This window comes from Osmerus mordax, chromosome 5 (assembly GCF_038355195.1).
Source record: "Osmerus mordax isolate fOsmMor3 chromosome 5, fOsmMor3.pri, whole genome shotgun sequence".
Classification (NCBI taxonomy): domain Eukaryota; kingdom Metazoa; phylum Chordata; class Actinopteri; order Osmeriformes; family Osmeridae; genus Osmerus; species Osmerus mordax.
Window position 1 is genome coordinate 21,085,884 of NC_090054.1, and position 24,628 is coordinate 21,110,511.

At 49.7% G+C, this 24,628-nt stretch overlaps 1 protein-coding gene across 1 annotated transcript; it reads left to right on the forward strand.

Moving 5' to 3' along the window:
• The first annotated feature begins 320 nt into the window (after window positions 1-320).
• tasp1 (taspase, threonine aspartase, 1) lies at window positions 321-23,555 on the forward strand. Its single transcript, XM_067236269.1, is given in 15 exon segments — window positions 321-448; window positions 938-1,146; window positions 1,341-1,408; window positions 2,124-2,192; window positions 2,348-2,468; window positions 2,938-3,022; window positions 3,113-3,192; window positions 4,626-4,732; window positions 7,084-7,203; window positions 8,170-8,248; window positions 13,264-13,374; window positions 16,141-16,248; window positions 17,837-17,910; window positions 23,351-23,357; window positions 23,360-23,555. Coding segments are annotated over 14 exon segments (1,248 nt in total). The 5' UTR covers window positions 321-448; window positions 938-1,010; the 3' UTR covers window positions 23,443-23,555.
• The last annotated feature ends 1,073 nt before the right edge of the window (window positions 23,556-24,628 follow it).

A 24,628-nucleotide genomic window follows, 5' to 3' on the forward strand; every position in this document is an offset into this window, starting at 1 on the left:
CATACAAATCGTTCGTTTAATTCTCACAAATGTGAACTAGAAAGGTAAGCTTAACTAATGACATCAATATATGCGAAAAGGTAGACGTGTACCTGTGTACTTTCTATTGAATATATTTGATTCTATCAAATTCCAAATCAGTGGCATGACTCGATAACTCAATAAATCAAACTAATATCTATGCTGCTTCATGTGCAACACGTGAACACGTGGGGCAATGTTTTGTTTTGAGCGTTCAAGTTTGAGTGGTTTCTCCACGTGCGTCTGAACCAGGAAGTGATTGCTGGTGGCCAGATATCATTAGCTAGCTTTAGCGGCACAGAAGCTACAAAGTCTTCATCCAGTGAGGTATTTTATGTAAATTCCCGGTAACAATTAACATACTTTCTTGAATATATTCCGTTTATGACAGTTCGTTAGCTAACGAGCTGACGAAGTTTATAATCACGTAAGTCTAGTTCGTGCTAATAAGTCTTAACATTATAGCTAGCTAGCATATAGTTGTCTGGCTATAGACTAGATGTCACACTTTACTCGTTGTCGCGAATGCATGAGACCAAATTCTAATTTGTGTGAATGCCACGACCGTTTAATTTGTATAGCATGTTTTTGTAGGTACATTTATGCAAATTATGTAATGCGTAAGTGTAGCTAGCTAACAAACGAGCTTGCTAACATTAGTTACTAGTAAGTCCAGTTTAGACAGATGTTTGTTTTAGCGAGCAGTAAGGCTTAACGATAACAGATTTGTAGACATATAGCTGAAGTTACCGAAGAAGTTAGTCGTGGTATGTCAACTCATTGATTGAGATACTTTGAAGTGTAGCTACTGTTATTTGTCAAACGGCAGAAAGCATGACCTAAATCCCTGACATAAGTTTTATTGAAAACGATATCAGTTGCATAGTATTTTTCTCTTTCTCATTGCTTGAAACAGGTGTCAAGTCAGAATGTCATACTTTGAAGGAGCCGATGGGTCATGATGCACATACAGTTATTATGCACAGGGGATGGAGAATAAATTGAATTCAGCCGAGGAGCGGCAACCCGCCCCGACTCTGGCTAACTCATGGTCAACAAAACAGGATGCAGTCTCGACCAAGAATGACAGGACGAAAGCCGTTGGTTTTGTACTGGTGCATGCAGGTGACGTTTTTTTTCTGTCTGAATATACTTACATTTATAATCTGCCATGATATTTCTGTCAGCCTTTGGTCTGTACTTAATGTGAAATATTAAGCATTTTAAAATCTAATTCTAATTAGAAATTGTGACTTGACTGCCATATTTTGTCTACTGTGTGAATCATTTGACCTACTTTTGATAACGTCTTCTTTCAGGGGCAGGATATCATTCGGAATCAAAAGCCAAGGAATACAAACATGTCTGCAAGAGAGCTTGCCAGAGGGTGTGTTAGCATTTTCACATGTCCTTTCTGGGGATTATTATACATCTATTCTATTATACATCCTTTATTGCGCCTGGCAATCAGCTTGGTCAACTGATGCATAGACAACTGTCTTCTGGTGCATTATCAAAAAAAACACATTTTAGTGCTACTTGAGGTCAACGAATGAGGCCAGCATTATGTCCCAGGTAGTGTAGAACAATAGCTTATTGAGTTAAAGGGGATCTGATAGCGTGATCTTGATGAAGAGACGGCCTGAGATGAAGACCTCAGACAGTGGGTAGTGAGCGACCCAGCAGGATGAAAGGAGAGGTCAGGTCTTTGGAGAGGAGGCTGTGCGTGCCAGAGAATGTGAGTTATGTGTTGATAACACGCCACCACCACCCTTCAGCTGACCCCACAGCTCAGAGCCGCTACACGCCTCCATGTAATAAAGCTCCACGGTCTCTGCTTTCAAGTTTGTGGAACGATAAACCTTTTGGGGGGGGGGGGGGGTTGTTAAATAATCCATCATTTTCACGGGAAAGGTACTGACTTCTCAAATGCAAATCTTTTTGTTATCAGTTCTATGATCAAATGTGAAAAGTTTTAAAGCGCTTTGAGTGCCGCTAAGGTAGAACAAAGCACTGTATAAATGCAGACCATTTACTATTTACTGATGTGACTGTGTTCTAGAACTGTGGTGTGACTGTGTCTTTGTGTCCCTGTTCTCCAGGCAGTGGACAGACTCAAGGCTGGGGCCCTGGCTGTGGAGGCTGTGGCTGCAGCCCTGGTGGAGCTCGAGGTTTGTTCCCCTTCAGCCAGGGAAACTAAAGGCTACTGGCTATGTTACGAGGCCCAGTTTCCCAGACATCGATTAAGCCTAGTTTTAGCTTTAAAAACCTTTTCAACAGAGACTGTACTGGTCTGCAGTCTCTGACACAGTCCTGTCATTCCCAGGACTCTCCCTTCACCAACGCTGGAATGGGCTCCAACCTAAACCTGAAGGGGGAAATCGAGTGCGACGCCAGCATCATGGATGGGAAATCATTACATTACGGAGCTGTAGGCGCCATTAGTGGTGGGTAACTTCTACTATGGCTTCAGTGTTGCTAGTATGTAAAATCTCTATAAGGTGGGGGGGGGGATTCTGGTTTTCATTAGACCACCCAATTTGTACCTGGATTGTATCAACAGGACATGTTCTCCTCAATATTTACTAGACTTTTGTGTGTAGTGTCTCCAGCAGAAGCAGGTTTCTTAAATGTGCCTTTATGCTGTGCTATTAAGAGAAGCTTGGAGGTGAAAGTTGGCATTTCAGAATAGTTGAAAGGACAACAGATTGTTTTTGTTAGAGGGTATGATGTAACACTCAGCCATAAAATTGGTACATGACAAATGAAAGTTTGTTGGCCTGGATTTCCAAAGCCGTGTTGTGTTTCCAGCCCACATTTCTCCAAGTAATTTCTCTCTTTCTATTTTTCAGAGCCAACAAACTTACTGAAGGTTTTATCTGTACAGGTCAAAAGCGTCTTGTTTTGTTTTCACAGGAATAAAAAACCCAGTATTGGTGGCTAACAGACTGCTGAGTGAAGCACAGAAAGGGAAGCTGTCTGCGGGTCGAATACCCCCCTGGTAAATATGTTTTCTATGACTCTTCTTTAATATCATATTATTTTAATGTCATATGAGCTGTATCACGTTTGTGTTGTTCTCCTGGCTCAGCTTCTTAGTAGGCAGAGGAGCGCATGACTGGGCGGTGGGTCATGGGATCCCACCATGCCCCTCAGACAAGATGGCCACCAGTAAGTATCAGTGATCACACACATTCTGACTTGATATAGACCTATTCTAGCGCAATATAGACTTATTCTAGCGCAATATAGACCTATTATAACTTTATATAGACCTGTTATAACTTGACATAGACCTATTATAACTTGATATAGACCTTTTGTAGCTTGACAGAGACATATTTTAACTTGATATAGACCTATTCTAGCGCAATATAAACCTATACTAACTTGATATACTTGTTTTAGCTTGATATAGACCTATACTAACTTGATATACTACCGTTTTCAAGCTAGAATAAGTCTATCAGTTGAGGGAACATGTTGATCTAATGGGGAATTAATGAACCATGACCTCCATAAGAAAACAGAGTGGACTGAACTAGGTTTTGTTAGAAGTATTTATGCCTGCTATTTAAAGGGTGCTTTCAAGCAAAACGTATGAAAGACATGCTCCTCCTCCCCCCCCCCCCCCCCCCCCCCCCCCCCAATATTGATTCAATTGTTCACTTTTCTGGATTTAGATTTGATACAACCTCTCATCACACGCCTCATGTATTTTACACAACTTGGACCGTAAACTGAAAAGAGCTGGCACTCCCGTAGTTGTAGGACACAGCAGTGCTTGAAGAACTCAAGACAAAGACTTTACAAACAGCTGGAACCACTGATGATGTCTGGAGTGTCTTGTTTTTCTCCATCGTAGAGTGCGCGCTGGAAGGGCAGTGGTACCTCATGCGTCCCGTGAGCATGCTGTGGCACTAGCTGCTCTGTGTAACTTAAGTTACTTGATGTCTTGTAATTTCACGCCATCCCCCTTTAAAGCACTGATGAACGATTCAGAAGCCATAAAGTCTGTTTTCTCATCTGGCTCTCTTACCTTGGTCGCTCCTCAAGATCACTGACTCCCATGCTATTTTAACTGGCCCTGATTGCATTCCATTTAATTTTCTAAATGTTCTAATTGCGCTGATTTGTACTAGCTGGACCTCTTTGATTAAAAGATTGGGAATGAGCTGAACAGAAAGGGTTCTATAAACAATGCCTCTAATAGCAGGCCTATCAAGCTTATTTTTCCTTGGCTCATAGTCACTGAACCGTAATCAAAAACCACTGGATCTTACTGTGTACTTACCGTTAGTAGATAGGGCGTAGCTCTATTGATAACAGCCATAACACAGACTGTTTTACATTGTCTTAAGACCGTAGCTGTCTGCCTAGCCTGTGAGTCTGTGTCTTCCCTAACACTGTCATATTTAGTCCAGAAGGAGGTCAGTCTGTTTGGCTGCAGGACAGAGGTGGTTCCTTGAGGGTTTGGGGTGGTTGTGGGCTGCCGATCTGCAGGCGTCTCTGAATCCCTGAGTTGAATTGCTTGTAAAAAGGTCTGCACAGATTAAATTTGATTGACTGATTGACCTGAGAGATCTTCTGTTGTTCCCTTGCAGAGTTCAGTTTATCAGCGTACAAGAGGAACAAACACAAGATGGAGCTTGCAGAGAAGATGGACTCTGGGTTCAACCAGACCAAGAGAAGACGACAATCAAGTGAAAACGTGAGTGGTTCCTCTACCGTTAGGAACTGAAGAACGCAGTGCTTGACTTTACATGGTTAGCTAGTCTAAAAATATTCTGAACGGGGGAGGAGGGGGTATTGGGTAATTAGAAAAGTTTTGAGAGAAGAGAGTGGTTGGAACTGACAGATGTCGAGTATTTGAAGGGGTTAGGAAGAAAGCAGAGGAGTTGTTGTTGTTAATGGGTTTTTTTCTTTCATCGTTTTCATCCGCCGGTAGATTTAATTAGGCCTAAATGCAGTGCAGCAGAAGCATTTGTCTTGACATCATTATGCTTATGAAAAAGGCTCAACATCTGCCTAGTCCTGTAATTCACTAGTGTTATGTGCCCCTGCAAGGAAACCACAGCATAATGACCTAGAGACAAGAGGGTGTGGACACCTCAATTACTCACTATCAAAGAAAAACACATTTACATGAGCACACTCACACACACACACACACACACACACAGCTGGAGAGCAGGAGTGGTCACTTGATGGCATTCTTTGCTGTGTGTTGCCTCGTTGATCCCAGCCAATGAGGTAGCCGGTAACATCAAATCCAATTTGATCTGTAGAGCCCTTTTTTTAAAGCAGTGTCACAGAGGACTTCACATACTTCCATAGAACTGCACCTAAACCAACTTCCAACCCCTGTGAGAACCTTCACCCAGCGCTTTTAGCAAAAACAAACAGTTGAAGGATGCGTCTGTCATCGCGGTGGTTTTACATTTAGTCATTTAGTCATTAGTCAGTGTTGGGCCTCTGAGGAAGGAGATGGAAGGCGGGGAGAGGCTCTGAGAGTTTGGAACAGGGGCTGCACCTCGTGGGAATGCCCTGTGCCTGAGGCAGTTTTCTTGTGTTTTTAAACAGTCCTATTGTTTACCCAGGCTTATTTGATTAATCCTCGCCATTTCAAGCATATATTAATTTAATTGAAGAAACGATAACAGCTTGGGCTGACTGTTTGTTTTTTGGGGGGCTAGTCAGCCTAATGTTCCTGTTGATTTATCTAGGCGTCCGAGAGCTTGTTAATGAGGATTAAAGGCATTTAATTGTTTTTCTTTTCCCTCATGTGTCCCACCCAATGATTCATATTCTAGCCTGTTTAGCTGCCCTCAATCGCTGTAGTGGCTCTTTCCCAAGCCCAATTCTTGAGCCAGGATTCAAGAGCTTTGAGATTCAAGTGTATTTATGTCAAGGTTTTTGATTTACATAGATGTTCTTGTCCCCAGACAAATGTCAAGCTTTTATAATACAAAGATGACTTCCAAATAGCTTCCATTTGAGAAATACTGCTTTGAATAGGGCCTCTATAACTGTCAGTCATGTGGTTTTCATGACAGATATTGATTGCAGCACGTCTGGTTTAGATTTTCATACGTTTTTTGTTTTTAAATTTATGCCTTTCAAAAATGGCTGATGTTTGCCAAACCATAAAAATGTTCTTGTTCATTTCTGTACGGTGGTTTGATGAAGGCACAAACACCTGCTCCATATGTGCAGATTAGGGATAGTCGCATAGCTGAATATAAACTGTAGTGGATTCAAATACTGTGCTTTCAAATAAAACAGCATGTTGTCTCCCTAATGTGGAACAAGAGAGAGCGATGTAACACGTTCCCCTCCAGGAACGGTCTCATCTACTCGGCTCACTGGAGATGTTATTATAATGTGTTTATTTAGCAGATGCTCTTCTCCAAAGTGACTCACAGAGGGTAAATTTAACCTGCAATCTGAACCAGATCTGCAGTCTAAAGCTCTAACCACTGAGCTGCACCCATCCCCACTCCAAGGTCAGACGAAGGAGTGCGTTGAATGCTGATTGTGTATCAGAGGAACATCTGCACTAGTAGCCTACCCTCTAGAGGCCCATACATCAAGAAGCACAACCTCTCACCAAACAAACATGTCCAACAGCAAATGAAAGAACCAATGAAAGGAAAAGACAAACAACATATTTCTATGATAAAATCTGCATGACACAAAGTGATTAAAATCTGTTCTGAAGTGCTCTGGTTATTATTGAATATCAAAGAGTTTGTTTGACAAGACCTCCAGTAAAGTACTTCTGTCCTACACCACCTCTCACTGCCAAAGCACAACCTGAGTGCACCAAACAAAATCAGCACTGTCGACCCCCAGAACCACACAATGAAGTCTTCTCCCCCGCCCCGCGTGCCCCCCTCTCCGCGTGCCCCACCCCTCCCCGCGTGCCCCCCCCCTCCCCGCGTGCCCCCCCCTCCCCGCGTGCCCCCCCCTCTCCGCGGGTCCCCCCTATCCACATGCCCCCTCTCTGCGGGTGCCCCCCGCGGGGGTTGAGGTCCCGGTGTTGATGTGTTGGTCCTGCAGGAGGAGGTGTCGGGCTGCCTGGACACGGTCGGGGCCATCGTCGTGGACCAGGAGGGAAACGTTGCGGCGGCTGTCTCCAGCGGCGGCCTGGCGATGAAGCACTCAGGCAGGGTCGGCCAGGTACCAGCAGCATACACACCTCCTCCCCTCACACCAGCAGCATACACACCTCCTCCCCTCACACCGGCAGCATACACACCTCCTCCCCTCACACCGGCAGCATACACACCTCCTCCCCTCACACCGGCAGCATACACACCTCCTCCCCTCACACCGGCAGCATACACACCTCCTCCCCTCACACCGGCAGCATACACACCTCCTCCCCTCACACCGGCAGCATACACACCTCCTCCCCTCACACCGGCAGCATACACACCTCCTCCCCTCACACCGGCAGCATACACACCTCCTCCCCTCACACCGGCAGCATACACACCTCCTCCCCTCACACCGGCAGCATACACACCTCCTCCCCTCACACCGGCAGCATACACACCTCCTCCCCTCACACCAGCAGCATACACACCTCCTCCCCTCACACCAGCAGCATACACACCTCCTCCCCTCACACCAGCAGCATACACACCTCCTCCCCTCACACCGGCAGCATACACACCTCCTCCCCTCACACCGGCAGCATACACACCTCCTCCCCTCACACCGGCAGCATACACACCTCCTCCCCTCACACCGGCAGCATACACACCTCCTCCCCTCACACCGGCAGCATACACACCTCCTCCCCTCACACCAGCAGCATACACACCTCCTCCCCTCACACCAGCAGCATACACACCTCCTCCCCTCACACCAGCAGCATACACACCTCCTCCCCTCACACCAGCAGCATACACACCTCCTCCCCTCACACCAGCAGCATACACACCTCCTCCCCTCACACCAGCAGCATACACACCTCCTCCCCTCACACCAGCAGCATACACACCTCCTCCCCTCACACCAACACCACCAGCAGCATCATTCCTTCAATATGATGACAACCCTAGTAGCCCTCTACAGTCATGATATGGATGTTAAATACTGGACCTTTTTCTAACTCCCAAATATCTCTTCTCTCTCAAGGCTGCTCATTATGGATGTGGCTGCTGGGCTGAGAATGCCTGTAATGTCAATCCTTACTCTACAGCAGTGAGTACCTCAGGTATCAGAAATCACCCTCTTCTTGACTGACTGTCTGCCTGAATGTGTCTGTGTTCTTCCTGGTTCAGCATATTAACAAGTGTTTGAATGCCTCCCAGCCTCTCCCTCTCTCCCAGCCTCTCTCCCCCCTCCCAGCCTCTCCCCCCCTCCTCCCAGCCCCTCCCCCCCTCCCAGCCTCCCCCCCTCCCAGCCTCCCCCCCTCCCAGCCTCCCCAGCCTCTCTCCCCCCTCCAAGCCTCTCCCCCCTCCCTGCCTCCCAGCCTCTCTCCTGCCTCCCAGCCTCTCTCCCCCCTCCCAGCCTCTCTCCCCCCTCCCAGCCTCTCCCCCCCCCAGTCTAAAACCAGCAAGGTGTACGTCTGGAGCAGGTTATCCAGATGATGACATGTACATCGTAGGCCCACTGTGACGCATCCTCGCAACGCCTTCAACCACTGAGAAACAAGCCGGCTCTCCTCCACACAGCACCTCTGTTTTGTTAGTGTAGAGTTTCACTTTCATGTCGCTCTCATAAACGGAGATGGATGAGAGAGGGGAAAGAGAGAGGGGAGGGAGAGAAGGAGAGGGAAGGGAGAGAGGGGGGAAGGGGAGAGGGGAGAGGACACTCACACTCATACAATACAGATTTGGCACTACTGCTTTCCTCAATGTCAGAACCTGTTTGTGTGAGGTTTAGCCATTGAGGGGCCATGTTTTAAGGGTCAGTGAGAGTTGCCAAACTCATTTTTGAAAGACAGGAGTTGAGTAGAGTTTGATATTATCATAACACCGTCTGTTGTTTTGTCCTCCGTTGCGTCTGGGTGAACTTCTTCCTTCGGTCCTGATTGTGATAGAATGTTGTGATTGGAGGAGATGGAGGGTACTGGTTCATATATGACAGGAAGACAGCTCACCAGCTGGACTGTGTTGACAGAGTCAGTAGGACTGTGGGAGAGAGCAGAGAAGCTCTCAACAGCAGCACCATTTAGTTGGAAATGGAATTCTTGGTCTGAAACGTGGAATCATGTGATGATGACTTTGTGCTCTGGGTCATTTTTTGGGGGAAGCACAACATCTGATAAATGTGAATATTTTCCCCTCTTGCTCAGGCCTTTGTACAGATATCAGAATAGAATATCAACAATATGTGAAATGTCTGCACCCACATGGAAAGGGACATACTTTTGAAGCTAGATTCGATTTAGTGCTTTGCCTGCTTCTTGGCAAGACAATTCCCTAAGGCGGGGTCTTTAGGTTTTAAACTAACGCAGTCTGTCGTATGAAGAAACCGTTTCCTTTGTAGGTCTTTTTAACGTATTCCTGCTACGTATGTGAGCATGCCTGGGTCTGCTCACAGGGAGAATGGAGCATCTGGCTCTAAAAGCTGCTGTGATGATGAAAGAGCACTGCTATTCATACACTGGACATCAACATTGTAGTTTGCGGCATAAAGGTCCGACAGACATGTAGGTTTTTGAATAGACTCGGCCTATATTGTCCTCCGGTCTTTAAAACTGGCAGACAGTGTTCTTCTTTCAGGTCCTAAGGACATTAACTCCTTTTGACGCGCATCTCCAGCAGAATGCATCTCAAGGAAGAGGAGCTGATGTGACCAGACAGGCTGGCGTTTGGGTCGTGTGTGTTTGGGCTGCGGAGATAACGGGCACTTTCTCAGCGCTGTAGCTTTAAGCTGATCTCTCTCCTCGTCACCACGGGCGCGGAGAGAAGGGTTCAGGTGCCAGGAAATGCAGTGAAAAAGGGCCGCCTATAATTTTATTAAAATAATTCTCGGGAGGAGGAAGTGACTAACAGCGAGACACCCTGTAAAACTGCTACTGACTTTGTGTGACGCCCACAAGGAACAGCTTATAACTGCCTTTTACTGTTCCTGTGCTTCTGCATGCTGTAGTCAGAGGCACACCTCTGTATCGTAGCATGCTGGACTGAGGGAGTATTCAGCATAGGAGGTTGAAGACAACATTCTCCCAGACCTCCGGCCCTGCCTGGGCCCAAGCCCTCCGGCCCTGCCTGGGCCCAAGCCCTCCGGCCCTGCCTGGGCCCAAGCCCTCCGGCCCTGCCTGGGCCCAAGCCCTCCGGCCCTGCCTGGGTCTCTGGCTTTCAGCTATCTGTCTCCGTAACCCCATCATCCAGAAGTCTAGGCCCGATTTAATCAGAAGTAGACTCCCAGGGCAGTGGTTATCCGCATCAAGGGGAGCGGGGTCCAAGTGCTGCCTGGCCAGGGACATGGGCAGGAAAGAGATCGGTCCCACCTGAGCCCCAGACAGGGCCCCAAGCGGGTCCTTGTTGCTGTGAGGCATTCTTCCACCGTGCCCCGGCCCTGCGTTCATGGGGAACAGACGACAACACCCCCAGTTAAGCAGGCTGGTGGCCCTGAGCGCTCCGCTTCTGAAGAAGGGGTTAATGCCCCCTCTGGCGGGTCAGGGTCACGTCGTTAATGTGGCCCTGACCCGGTCCTGTGAAGAGGCTAGCCTACTTACGGCTGGTGCGCTCTGCAGCACACCAGACAGGCCCAGACAGAGCTGCTGCCACTGCTCCTGACAGTCCTGTCAGTCCTGCTCCTCGTGTTCCTTCACACCAGACACACCAGCCATTTCCCACTCCCTCGGTTTGAGTTGGTTAATTCTCGACTGAAGGCTTTGTTGTATTGTTTTAGGGGATCCACTCTTATCCCGGCCTTAGAACCAGTTATTCTCCCTCCATATGTTGTCGCCCTCCTCATCCTCCAATGGTGTGGGTATTCCTTTCATGTGAGTCAAAATTGAAAACGCTTTCCGTATGGGGATGGGGAAGGGAGAAATGTGTGTCCCAGCTCAACACCTGTTTTTAATTTCCCAAACTTGAAAGGCATTCCCATCAAAAGAAGCAAAAAAACAATCATTTTGGTTCTGACACTGGGAGTTTGGTCCTCTCTCTCTGTCTCTCTCTCTCTCTGTCTCCCTCTCTCTGTCTCTCTCTCTCCTATCCTCCCCAGTCACCCTGCGTTCTGTCTCCTCTCTGTCTTGCCCTCCTTCTTAACCTTTACGCACTGTGTTTCCTGTTGCCGTGGCTGTGGAGAGCTCGGTAACAACCCCTCAGTGTTTCCTCTCTACGTGGCTGGCTGTCGCACACCATGTCTTAGTTTGTTTTATATTATTGACATTTCTCTCCTGTGGGCTTTTAGCTCTCACAGAAACACTCTCCTTGTTAAAGCTCCAGGCCCACTGGTGAGATACCCCTTCCCCCCCGATGCATAGCAGTTTACTGTAAACAGAATACACAGGGTTAGGTAGCGGGCCAATCCGCCATTTTGCTTCTTGTTAAAAAAGAACTTCAGATCACTTCAGGCGTTTTGTTGCCTCGGTAACCAACCTGCGTACGGTTCTGTTGTAGTTACCTGATATTTTATGGGGCCTTCATTTGTGTTTACAGAAACAACAAGGCTATTTTCTTTAGTCTTTACAGCTTTACTCTTGAGCGCTTGCCAAAAGTCCTTTGTTTTCACTTGCAGATTTTTTTCCCTCCATTTCCAGAGCCTTAGCTAGCCAAGATTACACTAGAGGTCTTTAGACTCATACTTTCAACATTTCCAAATATTTGTTTCCTCTTAGAGGTGTTACATGTAACTGCTTGGCCAATGCCCTTTTTTTAAATCTGTATTTTTATGCATTATATATAACTTTTATAGATGTATTTAACATATATTTAGATACTCTGAGACCTGGGGCTCACCCAGACCAAATGATAACGGATAGAAAAACAAACTCCATCATACAATCTGGCAGAACTTAGAGGGCTATCCATCTCTGGATCTGTGTGGTGATTCACATCCACCTGCTCTGTTGTAGACAGGTGTGGAGGTGAGACAGGTGTGAAGGTGAGACAGGTCTGTAGTAGAGAGGAGGTGAGACGTGTGGAAGTTAAACAGATGTGGGGGTTAGACAGGTCTGTTGTAGACAGGTGTGGAGGTGAGACAGGTCTGTAGTAGAGAGGAGGTGAGACAGGTGTGGAGGTGAGACAGGTATGTAGTAGAGAAGATGTGAGACAGGTGTGGAGGTGAGACAGGTCTGCAGTAGAGAGGAAGTGAGACAGGTCTGTAGTAGAGAGGATGTGAGACAGGTCTGTAGTAGAGAGGAGGTGAGACAGGTGTGGAGGTGAGACATGTCTGTAGTAGAGAGGAGGTGAGACAGGTCTGTAGTAATGAGGAGGTGAGACAGGTGTGGAGGTGAGACAGGTCTGTAGTAGAGAGGAGGTGAGACAGGTCTGTAGTAGAGAGGAGGTGAGACAGGTCTGTAGTAGAGAGGAGGTGAGACAGGTCTGTAGTAGAGAGGTGACACAGGTGTGGAGGTGAGACAGGTGTGGAGGTGAGACAGGTCTGTAGTAGAGGAAGTCAAACAGGTCTGTAGTAGAGAGGTGAGACAGGTCTGTAGTAGAGAGGAGGTGAGACAGGTCTGTAGTAGAGAGGAGGTGAGACAGGTCTGTAGTAGAGAGGAGGTGAGACAGGTCTGTAGTAGAGAGGTGACACAGGTGTGGAGGTGAGACAGGTGTGGAGGTGAGACAGGTCTGTAGTAGAGGAAGTCAAACAGGTCTGTAGTAGAGAGGTGAGACAGGTCTGTAGTAGAGAGGAGGTGAGACAGGTCTGTAGTAGAGAGGAGGTGAGACAGGTCTGTAGTAGAGAGGAGGTGAGACCTCTGGATGATCTGCGTTCTCTTTGATCTCTTTACGACTCTTGGCTCGTTGAAACAAATTGCTGTTGTTTTGGAGCAGAACTAGAGCGCTCGTCAGATGCAGTAGACCTGCCGAGCGTCAGAGTTGGAACAGAGAGGCCCTCACAGCAGCTGCTCACGGCCAGCTCTACTAACACATCTCACCGTCCTGACATCAGGCCTCTCTACGTGGGACTTGTGTACGTTGATGCCTGTGGATTTGTTTTCATTGAGGGGTTAGCATTCACACATGCTGTGTGGTGAGGTGGGTGGCTTGTGCGTGTGTGTGCTCCAGACTGTGGGTGCGTCCTCACGTGTGTGTGTGTGTGCTCCTCCAGGTTGTGGGGAGCATCTGATCCGCACCATGCTGGCTCGGGAGTGTTCTTCTGCCATGCAGGCTGATGATGCCCACCAAGCACTGCTGGAGGCCATGCAGAACAAGTTCATCAGTGAGTGGAACTACCCTTCCTCCTCCCTCACCCTTCCTCCTCCCTCACCCTTCCTCCTCCCTCACCCTTCCTCCTCCCTCACCCTTCCTCCTCCCTCACCCTTCCTCCTCCCTCACCCTTCCTCCTCCCTCACCCTTCCTCCTCCCACTCCTCACCTACCCTCCTCCCTCCCTCACCCTTCCTCCTCCCACTCCTCACCTACCCTCCTCCCACTCCTCACCTACCCTCCTCCCACTCCTCACCTACCCTCCTCCCTCCCTCACCCTTCCTCCTCCCTCACCCTTCCTCCTCCCACTCCTCACCTACCCTCCTCCCACTCCTCACCTACCCTCCTCCCACTCCTCACCTACCCTCCTCCCTCCCTCACCCTTCCTCCTCCCTCACCCTTCCTCCTCCCACTCCTCACCTACCCTCCTCCCACTCCTCACCTACCCTCCTCCCTCCCTCACCCTTCCTCCTCCCTCACCCTTCCTCCTCCCTCACCCTTCCTCCTCCCACTCCTCACCTACCCTCCTCCCACTCCTCACCTACCCTCCTCCCTCCCTCACCCTTCCTCCTCCCTCACCCTTCCTCCTCCCTCACCCTTCCTCCTCCCACTCCTCACCTACCCTCCTCCCTCCCTCACCCTCCTCACCCTTCCTCCTCCCTCACCTTTCCTCCTCCCTCCCTCACCATCCTTACCCTTCCTCCTCCCTCCCTCACCATCCTCACCCTTCCTCCTCCCTCACCTTTCCTCCTCCCTCCCTCACCATCCTCACCCTTCCTCCTCCCTCCCTCCCTCACCCTCCTCCCACTCCTCACCTACCCTCCTCACCCCGTGTTCCTTCTCCTCCCCCCCTCCCTCACCCACCCACGTCCCTCACCATCAAATCAGATACTGTCAGCCAAGCATCTGTTTACTATGGAGGATATTCCACTGCAAAACTGAAGCAAAATACAACATTTTCAAACAACTGGCAACACGGGGATCAAACTGGGGATCAAAGCAGACAGCTTGTGATTTACGGGTCTATTACATGTGCTCCAACAAGGTCCGCAAATGTTCCACAGATCCATATTTGACAGCTGGTGTCATTTTCAGGCGACATGAATATATTGTTGACATTTTATTTGAAGATGTTTTTTAGTCAGGTTTTTCAGAAGTGGTCAGTGTTTAGTAACACTTGGCTCCTTTTCTGGGACCATGAGCACGACCTGGGGCTGAGCGGAGGGAGGGAGGGAGGGAGGGAGGGAGGGAGGGAGGGAGGGAGGGAGGGAGGGAGGGAGGGAGGGAGGGAGGGAGGGAGGGAGGGAGGGAGGGAGGGAGGGAGGACAGCGAGAGGAGGAGGAAAACAGGAGGGATGGAGGGGAGAGAGGAGGAAGGGAGAGAGAGGAGGAGGGGAGAGAGAGGAGGGGAGTGAAGAGAGGAGGGGAGGGGAGGGGAGAGAGAGGAGGGGAGGGGAGGGAGGGGGAGGGGAGGGAGGAGAGGAGCGGAGAGAAAGGAGGGAGAACTGGATTGGATGTGGAAACATAGACAGTTTGTCCCACTTCAGAAGTCAAGTCACCATTGGCTGGCTCTGACACAGACATGCAGCACAGGTCGTTTAGAAGAGATTGAGCGAGTCTTTTACAAGACAATTATTGTTAATCTTCTAAATCATGCACCATTATATTACACAAAGCTCAATAAATCCTGCTTCATCGAGGAGGGACGATGGCTCTCTCTGATGTGGACGACTCCCACTTCAGTTACATGATGCATTTAAATTGAGTTCTCTAAATATAACCGCCTATGTTTTTTCATTTAGCAATGCTATCATTGTGATTTCAATGGCTTTCTGTTAAATTGCCTTTTGTCAAACGATGAGGACATGAACAGGGTCTGAGAAAGTATCTATTTTTATAGAAAAGGTGACACAAACTCAAACCACACAAATAGAAACTTTTGATATATGTTTTTTTGTCAGTTGTAGATTTTATTGAAGATAAATATACAAATTCCAAACAAAGTGAACATCTTTGATCTTGCGGCATGTTTACAAAGTTCAAATTTAGTATAGAATAGTTAACTAAACGAAAATTTAAGAGACTCTCAAAATGCGGTACAAATTCCAAGGTTTTCTGTGAAGGCAGGCCAAGCTATAGTCCAAACTTTTATGGAGTGTCAGACAAAGGGGGCATTTCTACAGCAAACTGACATACAACTCAGAAAACAAACTATTGCGTGCAAAAGCAACAATAACAGGTTTATGAAATGGTCAGATTCCTTGCAATATTTTATGTTTCTAACTGGAGTGTATAGCGCTAGAGTTAGTCCTTAGCCCATGTCAAAGACACAAACTTATACCCCTGTCCATTCCATTTAGATATGTCTGTTATTACGCCTGCTTTGTTCCCATTGAATGTGCAATATCTCCTCTTACTAGGAGCAAAAAGCCCTACACAAACTGGTCATTCACTGTGAAGAGCCCTTAACCTGTAATGAAGCCGGATGTTTTGGTGTAAGGGAAGCCTCCTGCAGTGGTACACTGTGTGAAGAACAGGAATTACAGCACCTATCATTAGCCTATTATGTGCTAAAATGAACCCATTGTAGACGTGGACCAGACGTTTTTCAAGTCTGCTCAATAAAACAATGGTCTTAGACAGAGTAATTGCTAGCAGTTGCTTGGTTTGGCCCAGCTAAGCAGAGCACTTGAAGCATTCAGAAGCGATATGCAGGGCTGTAGACACTGACCCAGGACCGGATCAGTGGATGTGTGTTCATGGTTCCGCTCGTGTCCCCAGGCTCTCCATTCCTGCCCAACGAGGACTGTGTCCTGGGCGGGGTCATCGTGCTCAGGGGCTGCAGATGCGTGGAAGCCCAGCCGTCTCAGGACATCCAGGCCATACTGGGTAAGAACCCTCGCTCTCCTAGCCCAGAACACACCCCCTCCTTCCAAACAGGCCCTGGAGAACAAGCGGTGGGGTATTTCTGTCATCAGATATGTGGGGGGAGGGAGGGAGGGGGCTGTGGCGAGCCAGGCGGGTGGTCTGTGTCTAAACCACCACAATCAGGCTCCGGTTTCACACCCCTGGTCTCTGGTTCAAACAGAGACCTCCCACCAATGAATCAACCACTAATCCTCAGATAAGAAGAGCCATGCCTCCTCTTCCCCCCCCTAGCCTACCCAACAGGCAGGTAGCTCTCCAGGAACAGGGTTGGGGTCCCCTGCTGTAGATGGTCACTTTGAAGGGAAGCTTTGAAACGCTCTTCAGCTGCCCCAGACTCTGGGAGAGGGGGGTGCAGGGTGTCCTCTTTGGTGAAAACCAAATAATTCCCAAAGGGAAGAACCATAAGAGCATGTAGTTAAACAAGTCAAAATTAAACAACATGAACCTCAAAAGTGTACCTGTGGAGAAAAGCAAGCAACAAAAATATATTTCACAGCGAGTACAATAGTTTTAAGTCGGTTACAACTAACCAACAAGAGCAACAAGTCTCTCAATAAGAGTCATTGTGATCCTGGAGAAAACATCAGGTCCAGCAAATCATTCGTAAGTAGCGTTGTACTCCTGGAACAAGTGCGTCTTAAGCCTATTCTTCAAGGTGAGGAGACAGTCAGTGTCTCTGATGGAGGTGGTTCCACCTTTGGGGGGCCAGACAGGAGAAGAGCTCATGTTGACAGATGATCTCCCGCCAACGTGTGCAAGTGTAGGTGTGTGTAGGTGTGCACTGACCAAACATCCCAGCTGCCTCATTGTCACTGGAAGTGAGTGTTAAACACATTAACGATAATCCACAGCCGCTGTGAAAACAATGATGCTGTTGTGTAACTGGCAGGGGGTGATCGAGCAGATAAGAAGACGTCTTCATTTAGGATTTACAGCACATGGATGGTCCTCTGCCAACAATGCTCACTTCATCATCCTGTTCGATGACATTTCCTACCTCACAAACATTCTGCACCTTTACAACACAGGGCTGGTCTGGAGCTGGTTGTGACACAGGGTGAGTCCCGTGTCCACCAGGGGGAACAGGGCCGGTGTTCAGCTGGACAGGGTGCGCAGCCTTGATTTCAGAGATGAACCCGTCCCTCCGTGTCTCGTAACCACATCTTTGTGTCGCTGTAATTGCATTTCACTTCCAGCCCTCAGCCCTCCTTCACAATAACACTGCAACTGTATGTCATATATTTTCATGATGTTTTGTGGGTGGGTTTAGTTTGGCACATTTGTGCGGGCAATGCCAGCTGTCAAATAACCAAGTTATTCTCCTGGGTTGGATATAAACTTTATTGTGTGTGTAACTACAGCATGTGAGACAGTGGACTAAACCTCACCCAGATGATCCTCCCACGCCCTGCTTTCTCTCCTCACTCGGCTGTTTATCTTTCCTCTTTATTCATCTCTCCTTTACTGACCTCTCCCATCCCTCTCTCCCTAACTCTCCCCCTCCCTCCCTCTCTCTCTTGTCTCCCTCTCCCTCCCTCTCTCTCCCCAGTGGAGTTCCTGTGGAGCCACACAACAGAGAGCATGTGTGTGGGGTACATGTCTGCCCAGGATGGGAAGGCCAAGGTAAGGCTCCCACAACACTGCTCTACTGGACCTAAACACTTGATTGATTTACTCACGTTCAGTGGAAAAGGGAGTCTTTCTGTGTTTTACTGTAGGTGTACAGTTTGGGAGGTAGCAGGCTGTGTAGTAGAACACAGAACGGTTTATAGAAAATGACAGACAGATGACTTAGTTCCCATTGTAACGAACTGTTAAAACGATTCCCTCAAATGACAAGTTTGACATGTAACTGAATGTAAAAGAAGTTAAATATAATATAATTTTAAGTCCTTGTGGCCAAATTATTCAAAACATGTTTTCATAATTTATGAGTAGTATTTTTGTTTTCATGACTTATGGTTTTTATTCCGAACTAGCTGCAGGCCTGCCTCAAGTTGTTATACATCCAGTATTTGTCTCTTTATTTGAAAAATATAACCTAAAAAACGAATGCGTTTTCAGGAAGAATCTGTCTGGTTTTCTTCTAGAGGCAGGTTCTTGAAAACTGCAGAGCTGCAAAATGGAGTGGAAATGTGATTGCATGAAGCATCATTGAACCACAGCCAGACCCCTGCCTTCTGTTTGAATATACCTCCTGAGAAAATTGCTCAATTTTCATGGCAAAAGAAAAGCTGTGGTCTAATCAGCTGGTTGTCAGGATATGTAACTAACACTGGAGAGGGGGGTGCAGGGTGTCCTCAGTGGAGCAGCTCTGGGAGAGGGGGGTGCAGGGTGTCTCAGTGGAGCAGCTCTGGGAGAGGGGGGTGCAGGGTGTCTGAGGTGGAGCAGCTCTGGGAGAGGGAGGTGCAGGGTGTCCTCAGTGGAGCAGCTCTGGGAGAGGGAGGTGCAGGGGTGTCCTCAGTGGAGCAGCTCTGGGAGAGGGAGGTGCAGGGTGTCTGAAGTGGAGCAGCTCTGGAGAGGGAGGTGCAGGGTGTCCTCAGTGGAGCAGCTCTGGGAGAGGGGAGTGCAGGGTGTCTGAGGTGGAGAAGCTCTGGGAGAGGGGAGTGCAGGGTGTCCTCAGTGGAGCAGCTCTGGGAGAGGGGAGTGCAGGGTGTCTGAGGTGGAGCAGCTCTGGGAGAGGGAGGTGCAGGGTGTCCTCAGTGGAGCAGCTCTGGGAGAGGGAGGTGCAGGGTGTCCTCAGTGGAGCAGCTCTGGAGAGGGGGGTGCAGGGTGTCCCTCAGTGGAGCAGCTCTGGGAGAGGAGGTGCAGGGTGTCCTCAGTGGAGCAGCTCTGGGAGAGGGAGGTGCAGGGTGTCCTCAGTGGAGCAGCTCTGGGAGAGGGAGGTGCAGGGTGTCCTCAGTGGAGCAGCTCTGGGAGAGGGGGGTGCAGGGTGTCTGAAGTGGAGCAGCTCTGGGAGAGGGGGGTGCAGGGTGTCTGAAGTGGAGCAGCTCTGGGAGAGGGGGGTGCAGGGTGTCTGAAGTGGAGCAGCTCTGGGAGAGGGGGGTGCAGGGTGTCCTCAGTGGAGCAGCTCTGGAGAGGGAGGTGCAGGGTGTCCTCAGTGGAGCAGCTCTGGGAGAGGGGGTGCAGGGTGTCCTCAGTGGAGCAGCTCTGGGAGAGGGGGGTGCAGGGTGTCCTCAGTGGAGCAGCTCTGGGAGAGGGGGGAGCAGGGGGTCCTCAGTGGAGCAGCTCTGGGAGAGGGAGGTGCAGGGTGTCCTCAGTGGAGCAGCTCTGGGAGAGGGAGGGGCAGGGTGTCTGAAGTGACGGTGTGTTAATCTCTGCTCTGCTCGCAGCGTGCACACTGTGCCTTGCCCACTGTTTTGCTGATGTAGCTGATGTGTCCTCATGTGAGAGGGCACTGTTGTAGGGCTCCGGGTCCGATTTCAAAGTGGCCCTCTGTTGCTCCCCCTCTCTCCCCCTTTCTCCCCCTCCCTCTCTCTCCTCCCCTCCCTCTCTCTCTCTCCCTCTCTCTCCCCCCCCTCCCTCTCTCTCTCTCCCCCTGTCCTCATGGTCTTACCTGTGTCTGTACAGGGTTCACTGCAGTCCCACAGCGGGGGGATATCAGTATCTGTGGATATGCTAAATGCGGTCTGTGTGTTGGTGGTGGAATGTGAGCACGTAAGCTCTCTCTTGACACCTGTGCCAGCATAACGCTGTGTTCAGAACTCACTGCTGATCTAGGGATATCTGATGTGCCAAATATGTGCTTTAACACAGTACCACTTTGTAGGTTCTTTTTTTCTTCTTGAGGAACAAACATCCTGAAAAACTAAATTAAATGTTGCCTCAGTTTCACCCAGTTTGACCCCAGGCCAGAAATTAAATGAAAGTAAAACGTATTTGGTCTTTCCAGAGTCTTTTAGATGTAGATATTTACTGTTGCTTGAAACTCACCAGTTAAGTATGGCTTGCCTGTGTTTAGTCTCCTGCATTCAGCTACAGTACACAGTGATGCATCCCTGTAAACAAGGATGTGAGGTCATCACAGGGATGTGAGGTCATCAGTTATGTCTGACCAATAGAGACGAGAACCGCCCATGTGTCCCAGTGAAAGACTGTCAGAGAGGTCACTGTAGTCCAGAGAGCCAGAGACCAGGACCAGAGACCTCTTGGTCTGCAATGCTCTAACCATTGAGCTCTTCCCTCCCTGCGGGTCTCTGGTGTAGGGGATGGATGCGTAGGGGATGGATGCGTAGGGATGGATGCGTAGGGGATGGATGCGTAGGGGATGGATGCGTAGGGGATGGATGCGTAGGGGATGGATGCGTAGGGGATGGATGCGTAGGGGATGGATGCGTAGGGGATGGATGCGTAGGGGATGGATGTGAAGCGTCTGTGGAGCAGAGTGGCTCTGTGGGGGTCCTGTCTGGCTGGTTGTGTTCTGTGGGGGTCCTGTCTGGCAGGTTGTGTTCTGTGGGGGTCCTGTCTGGCTGGTTGTGTTCTGTGGGGTCCTGTCTGGCAGTTGTGTTCTGTGGGGGTCCTGTCTGGCAGGTTGTGTTCTGTGGGGGTCCTGTCTGGCTGGTTGTGTTCTGTGGGGGTCCTGTCTGGCTGGTTGTGTTCTGTGGGGGTCCTGTCTGGCTGGTTGTGTTCTGTGGGGGTCCTGTCTGGCTGGTTGTGTTCTGTGGGGGTCCTGTCTGGCTGTTGTGTTCTGTGGGGGGTCCTGTCTGGCTGGTTGTGTTCTGTGGGGGTCCTGTCTGGCTGGTTGTGTTCTGTGGGGGTCCTGTCTGGCTGGTTGTGTTCTGTGGGGGTCCTGTCTGGCTGGTTGTGTTCTGTGGGGGTCCTGTCTGGCTGGTTGTGTTCTGTGGGGGTCCTGTCTGGCTGGTTGTGTTCTGTGGGGGTCCTGTCTGGCTGGTTGTGTTCTGTGGGGTCCTGTCTGGCTGGTTGTGTTCTGTGGGGGTCCTGTCTGGCAGGTTGTGTTCTGTGGGGGTCCTGTCTGGCAGGTTGTGTTCTGTGGGGGTCCTGTCTGGCTGGTTGTGTTCTGTGGGGGTCCTGTCTGGCAGGTTGTGTTCTGTGGGGGTCCTGTCTGGCAGGTTGTGTTCTGTGGGGGTCCTGTCTGGCAGGTTGTGTTCTGTGGGGGTCCTGTCTGGCTGGTTGTGTTCTGTGGGGGTCCTGTCTGGCAGGTTGTGTTCTGTGGGGGTCCTGTCTGGCTGGTTGTGTTCTGTGGGGGTCCTGTCTGGCAGGTTGTGTTCTGTGGGGGTCCTGTCTGGCTGGTTGTGTTCTGTGGGGGTCCTGTCTGGCTGGTTGTGTTCTGTGGGGGTCCTGTCTGGCTGGTTGTGTTCTGTGGGGGTCCTGTCTGGCTGGTTGTGTTCTGTGGGGGTCCTGTCTGGCTGGTTGTGTTCTGTGGGGGTCCTGTCTGGCTGGTTGTGTTCTGTGGGGGTCCTGTCTGGCTGGTTGTGTTCTGTGGGGGTCCTGTCTGGCTGGTTGTGTTCTGTGGGGGTCCTGTCTGGCTGGTTGTGTTCTGTGGGGGTCCTGTCTGGCTGGTTGTGTTCTGTGGGGGTCCTGTCTGGCAGGTTGTGTTCTGTGGGGGTCCTGTCTGGCAGGTTGTGTTCTGTGGGGGTCCTGTCTGGCTGGTTGTGTTCTGTGGGGGGTCCTGTCTGGCAGGTTGTGTTCTGTGGGGGTCCTGTCTGGCAGGTTGTGTTCTGTGGGGGTCCTGTCTGGCAGGTTGTGTTCTGTGGGGGTCCTGTCTGGCTGGTTGTGTTCTGTGGGGGTCCTGTCTGGCAGGTTGTGTTCTGTGGGGGTCCTGTCTGGCTGGTTGTGTTCTGTGGGGGTCCTGTCTGGCAGGTTGTGTTCTGTGGGGGTCCTGTCTGGCAGGTTGTGTTCTGTGGGGGTCCTGTCTGGCTGGTTGTGTTCTGTGGGGGTCCTGTCTGGCAGGTTGTGTTCTGTGGGGGTCCTGTCTGGCTGGTTGTGTTCTGTGGGGGTCCTGTCTGGCTGGTTGTGTTCTGTGGGGGTCCTGTCTGGCTGGTTGTGTTCTGTGGGGGTCCTGTCTGGCTGGTTGTGTTCTGTGGGGGTCCTGTCTGGCAGGTTGTGTTCTGTGGGGGTCCTGTCTGGCAGGTTGTGTTCTGTGGGGTCCTGTCTGGCTGGTTGTGTTCTGTGGGGGTCCTGTCTGGCTGGTTGTGTTCTGTGGGGGTCCTGTCTGGCTGGTTGTGTTCTGTGGGGGTCCTGTCTGGCAGGTTGTGTTCTGTGGGGGTCCTGTCTGGCTGGTTGTGTTCTGTGGGGGTCCTGTCTGGCTGGTTGTGTTCTGTGGGGGTCCTGTCTGGCTGGTTGTGTTCTGTGGGGGTCCTGTCTGGCTGGTTGTGTCCACCCCTATCTCTCTGACCAGCTTCACCACTTTAAACTGAGTGTCTTGGACAGAGGAAAGAGCTGAGTTTGGGTAAACAGTCTGCTCTGTGTTTGGAGGACAATGAGCGTCTTTCTTTGTGACGCGTTTTGTTTTTCCATCTCACGCCGAGAACAAATGACTGTATGATTGTTCTGAACGTCAAAACCACAACATAAAATTAGCATTGCCAGTGTGCTATATATACACACACTCTCAGCCTTTGTGGTGTTAATGTTTGGGTCTTTCAGCTCTTAAACACATCACATCACTAAAGCATGGTGTTTTTCACAGACAAACAAGAACCATTTCCAAGCTCTATTTGGAGTTTTATTGTGTGGTCACTTCCAGCGTGCTTGTCAACAGGCCGTCCTTGATGCGCAGTCTTCCTGTGGTCATGGAGTTGCAGTGGTTAGCAGGGTATTGACTCAGTGTACAATAGTCTCTGTTATAGCGCTCTCTTAGTAGTTTGGATGTCAGTTTCGGTTCATTTAGCTTTGGATAGACCGACGCACATTAACGGGTAACTGAGCGGTACATTTTTTTAAGCAAAGAATGATGAACTAACTATCCTCCTCCCCCTTTCCCTAACCCTCTCTTCCCCTGGACCCCCCCCCCCCCCCCCCCCCGCCCAGATCCCTCCTTATCTTTCATTCCTCCCCTGTTCTTATATTTTATACATATTCATTGATCTCTTTCTCCCCCCAGACCCACATCTCCGGCTCCCTCCTGGTGCTGTGGCAGGCCAGTCCCTGGCCATCGAGGGGGGGGTGTGTCGCCTGGTGAGCACAGCGGACTGAGCATCCTGGCCTGTGGGCCGCCTTCAGCAATACTTCAACCCCAAACCTCTACCACCCAGCCTCGAACCCAGCCCAGTCCCAACCGCCCAGGTAGTAATAAGCTTAGCTGTTTTAACAGGTGAAAGAGGAGGGAGGGAGGGAGGGGAGGGAGGGAGGGGGGGGAGGGAGGGGAGGGGAGGGGAGGGAGGGAGGGAGGGAGGGAGGGAGGGAGGGAGGGAGGGAGGGAGGGAGGGAGGGAGGGAGGGAGGGAGGGAGGGAGGGAGGGAGGGAGGGAGGGAGGGAGGGAGGGAGGGAGGGAGGGGAGGGAGGGGAGGGAGGGATAGGAGACACAGGGGAGGGGAAAAGGGTATTGGCTTCAGCTTACTGCACTACTACAGATCTTCCCTCTGCCCTAGTCTCCTTCAGCATGTACTGTACTGTATTCACCTGTTTCCTCCTGCCCCAGCTACACTTGCTCTCCAGTCTCACCTGGACTAGACTTGACATGACATCGCTTCTTTTCTTTTCCGATTGTTTTTGTTTTTGCTGTCGTCGTGGCACCGTCCTGCCTGATGTAAATAACCTACGACCCAGGAACACAGGGTTGATATCCGTTTATATAGAGTTATGTTTCTTGTTTAACCCCTTGGTAGCAACTTCAAACTTAAGTACCTTAAATGCAAAAAACAAAAAAACACATATTTTGTGTCACTTTACAACATTTTCAAGGGTTTCTGAAATGCACATTAGAAAACGCAGAGTAGAGGAAAGAGGATGTATCAAATAAGTAGGAATACATTCTGCTAGTTGACTGTGAGAGTTGAAGGGTATGTATTGAAGACCCGTTTAAACAGGGGCTTTGTGCACTTTCCAGCAGGCTGTGAACTGCCTCAGGTCATGCATCCTTGGTTCATCACCCAACCAGACTGTTAGTCACCCTTGGATAGAGTGCTATATATTTGTATTGTCACATTGACAGAGGCCTGTATTTTGTTGTTAGAGAGAAATGAGAATTGATACAAAATGATGTTTGCATTTGTAAACCCCCACGACGTGGTGGTGCTTATTGAAGTACTGTATTTGGAACAAAGGGTCTAATGGATACTTTTCTTGGATTGTACTTTCTTTTTTTTTTTTCATGTGCTGTCTTGCTGAACTACTTGTAACAAAAAAAATAATAATATGACGATATGATTCAATGTTAACA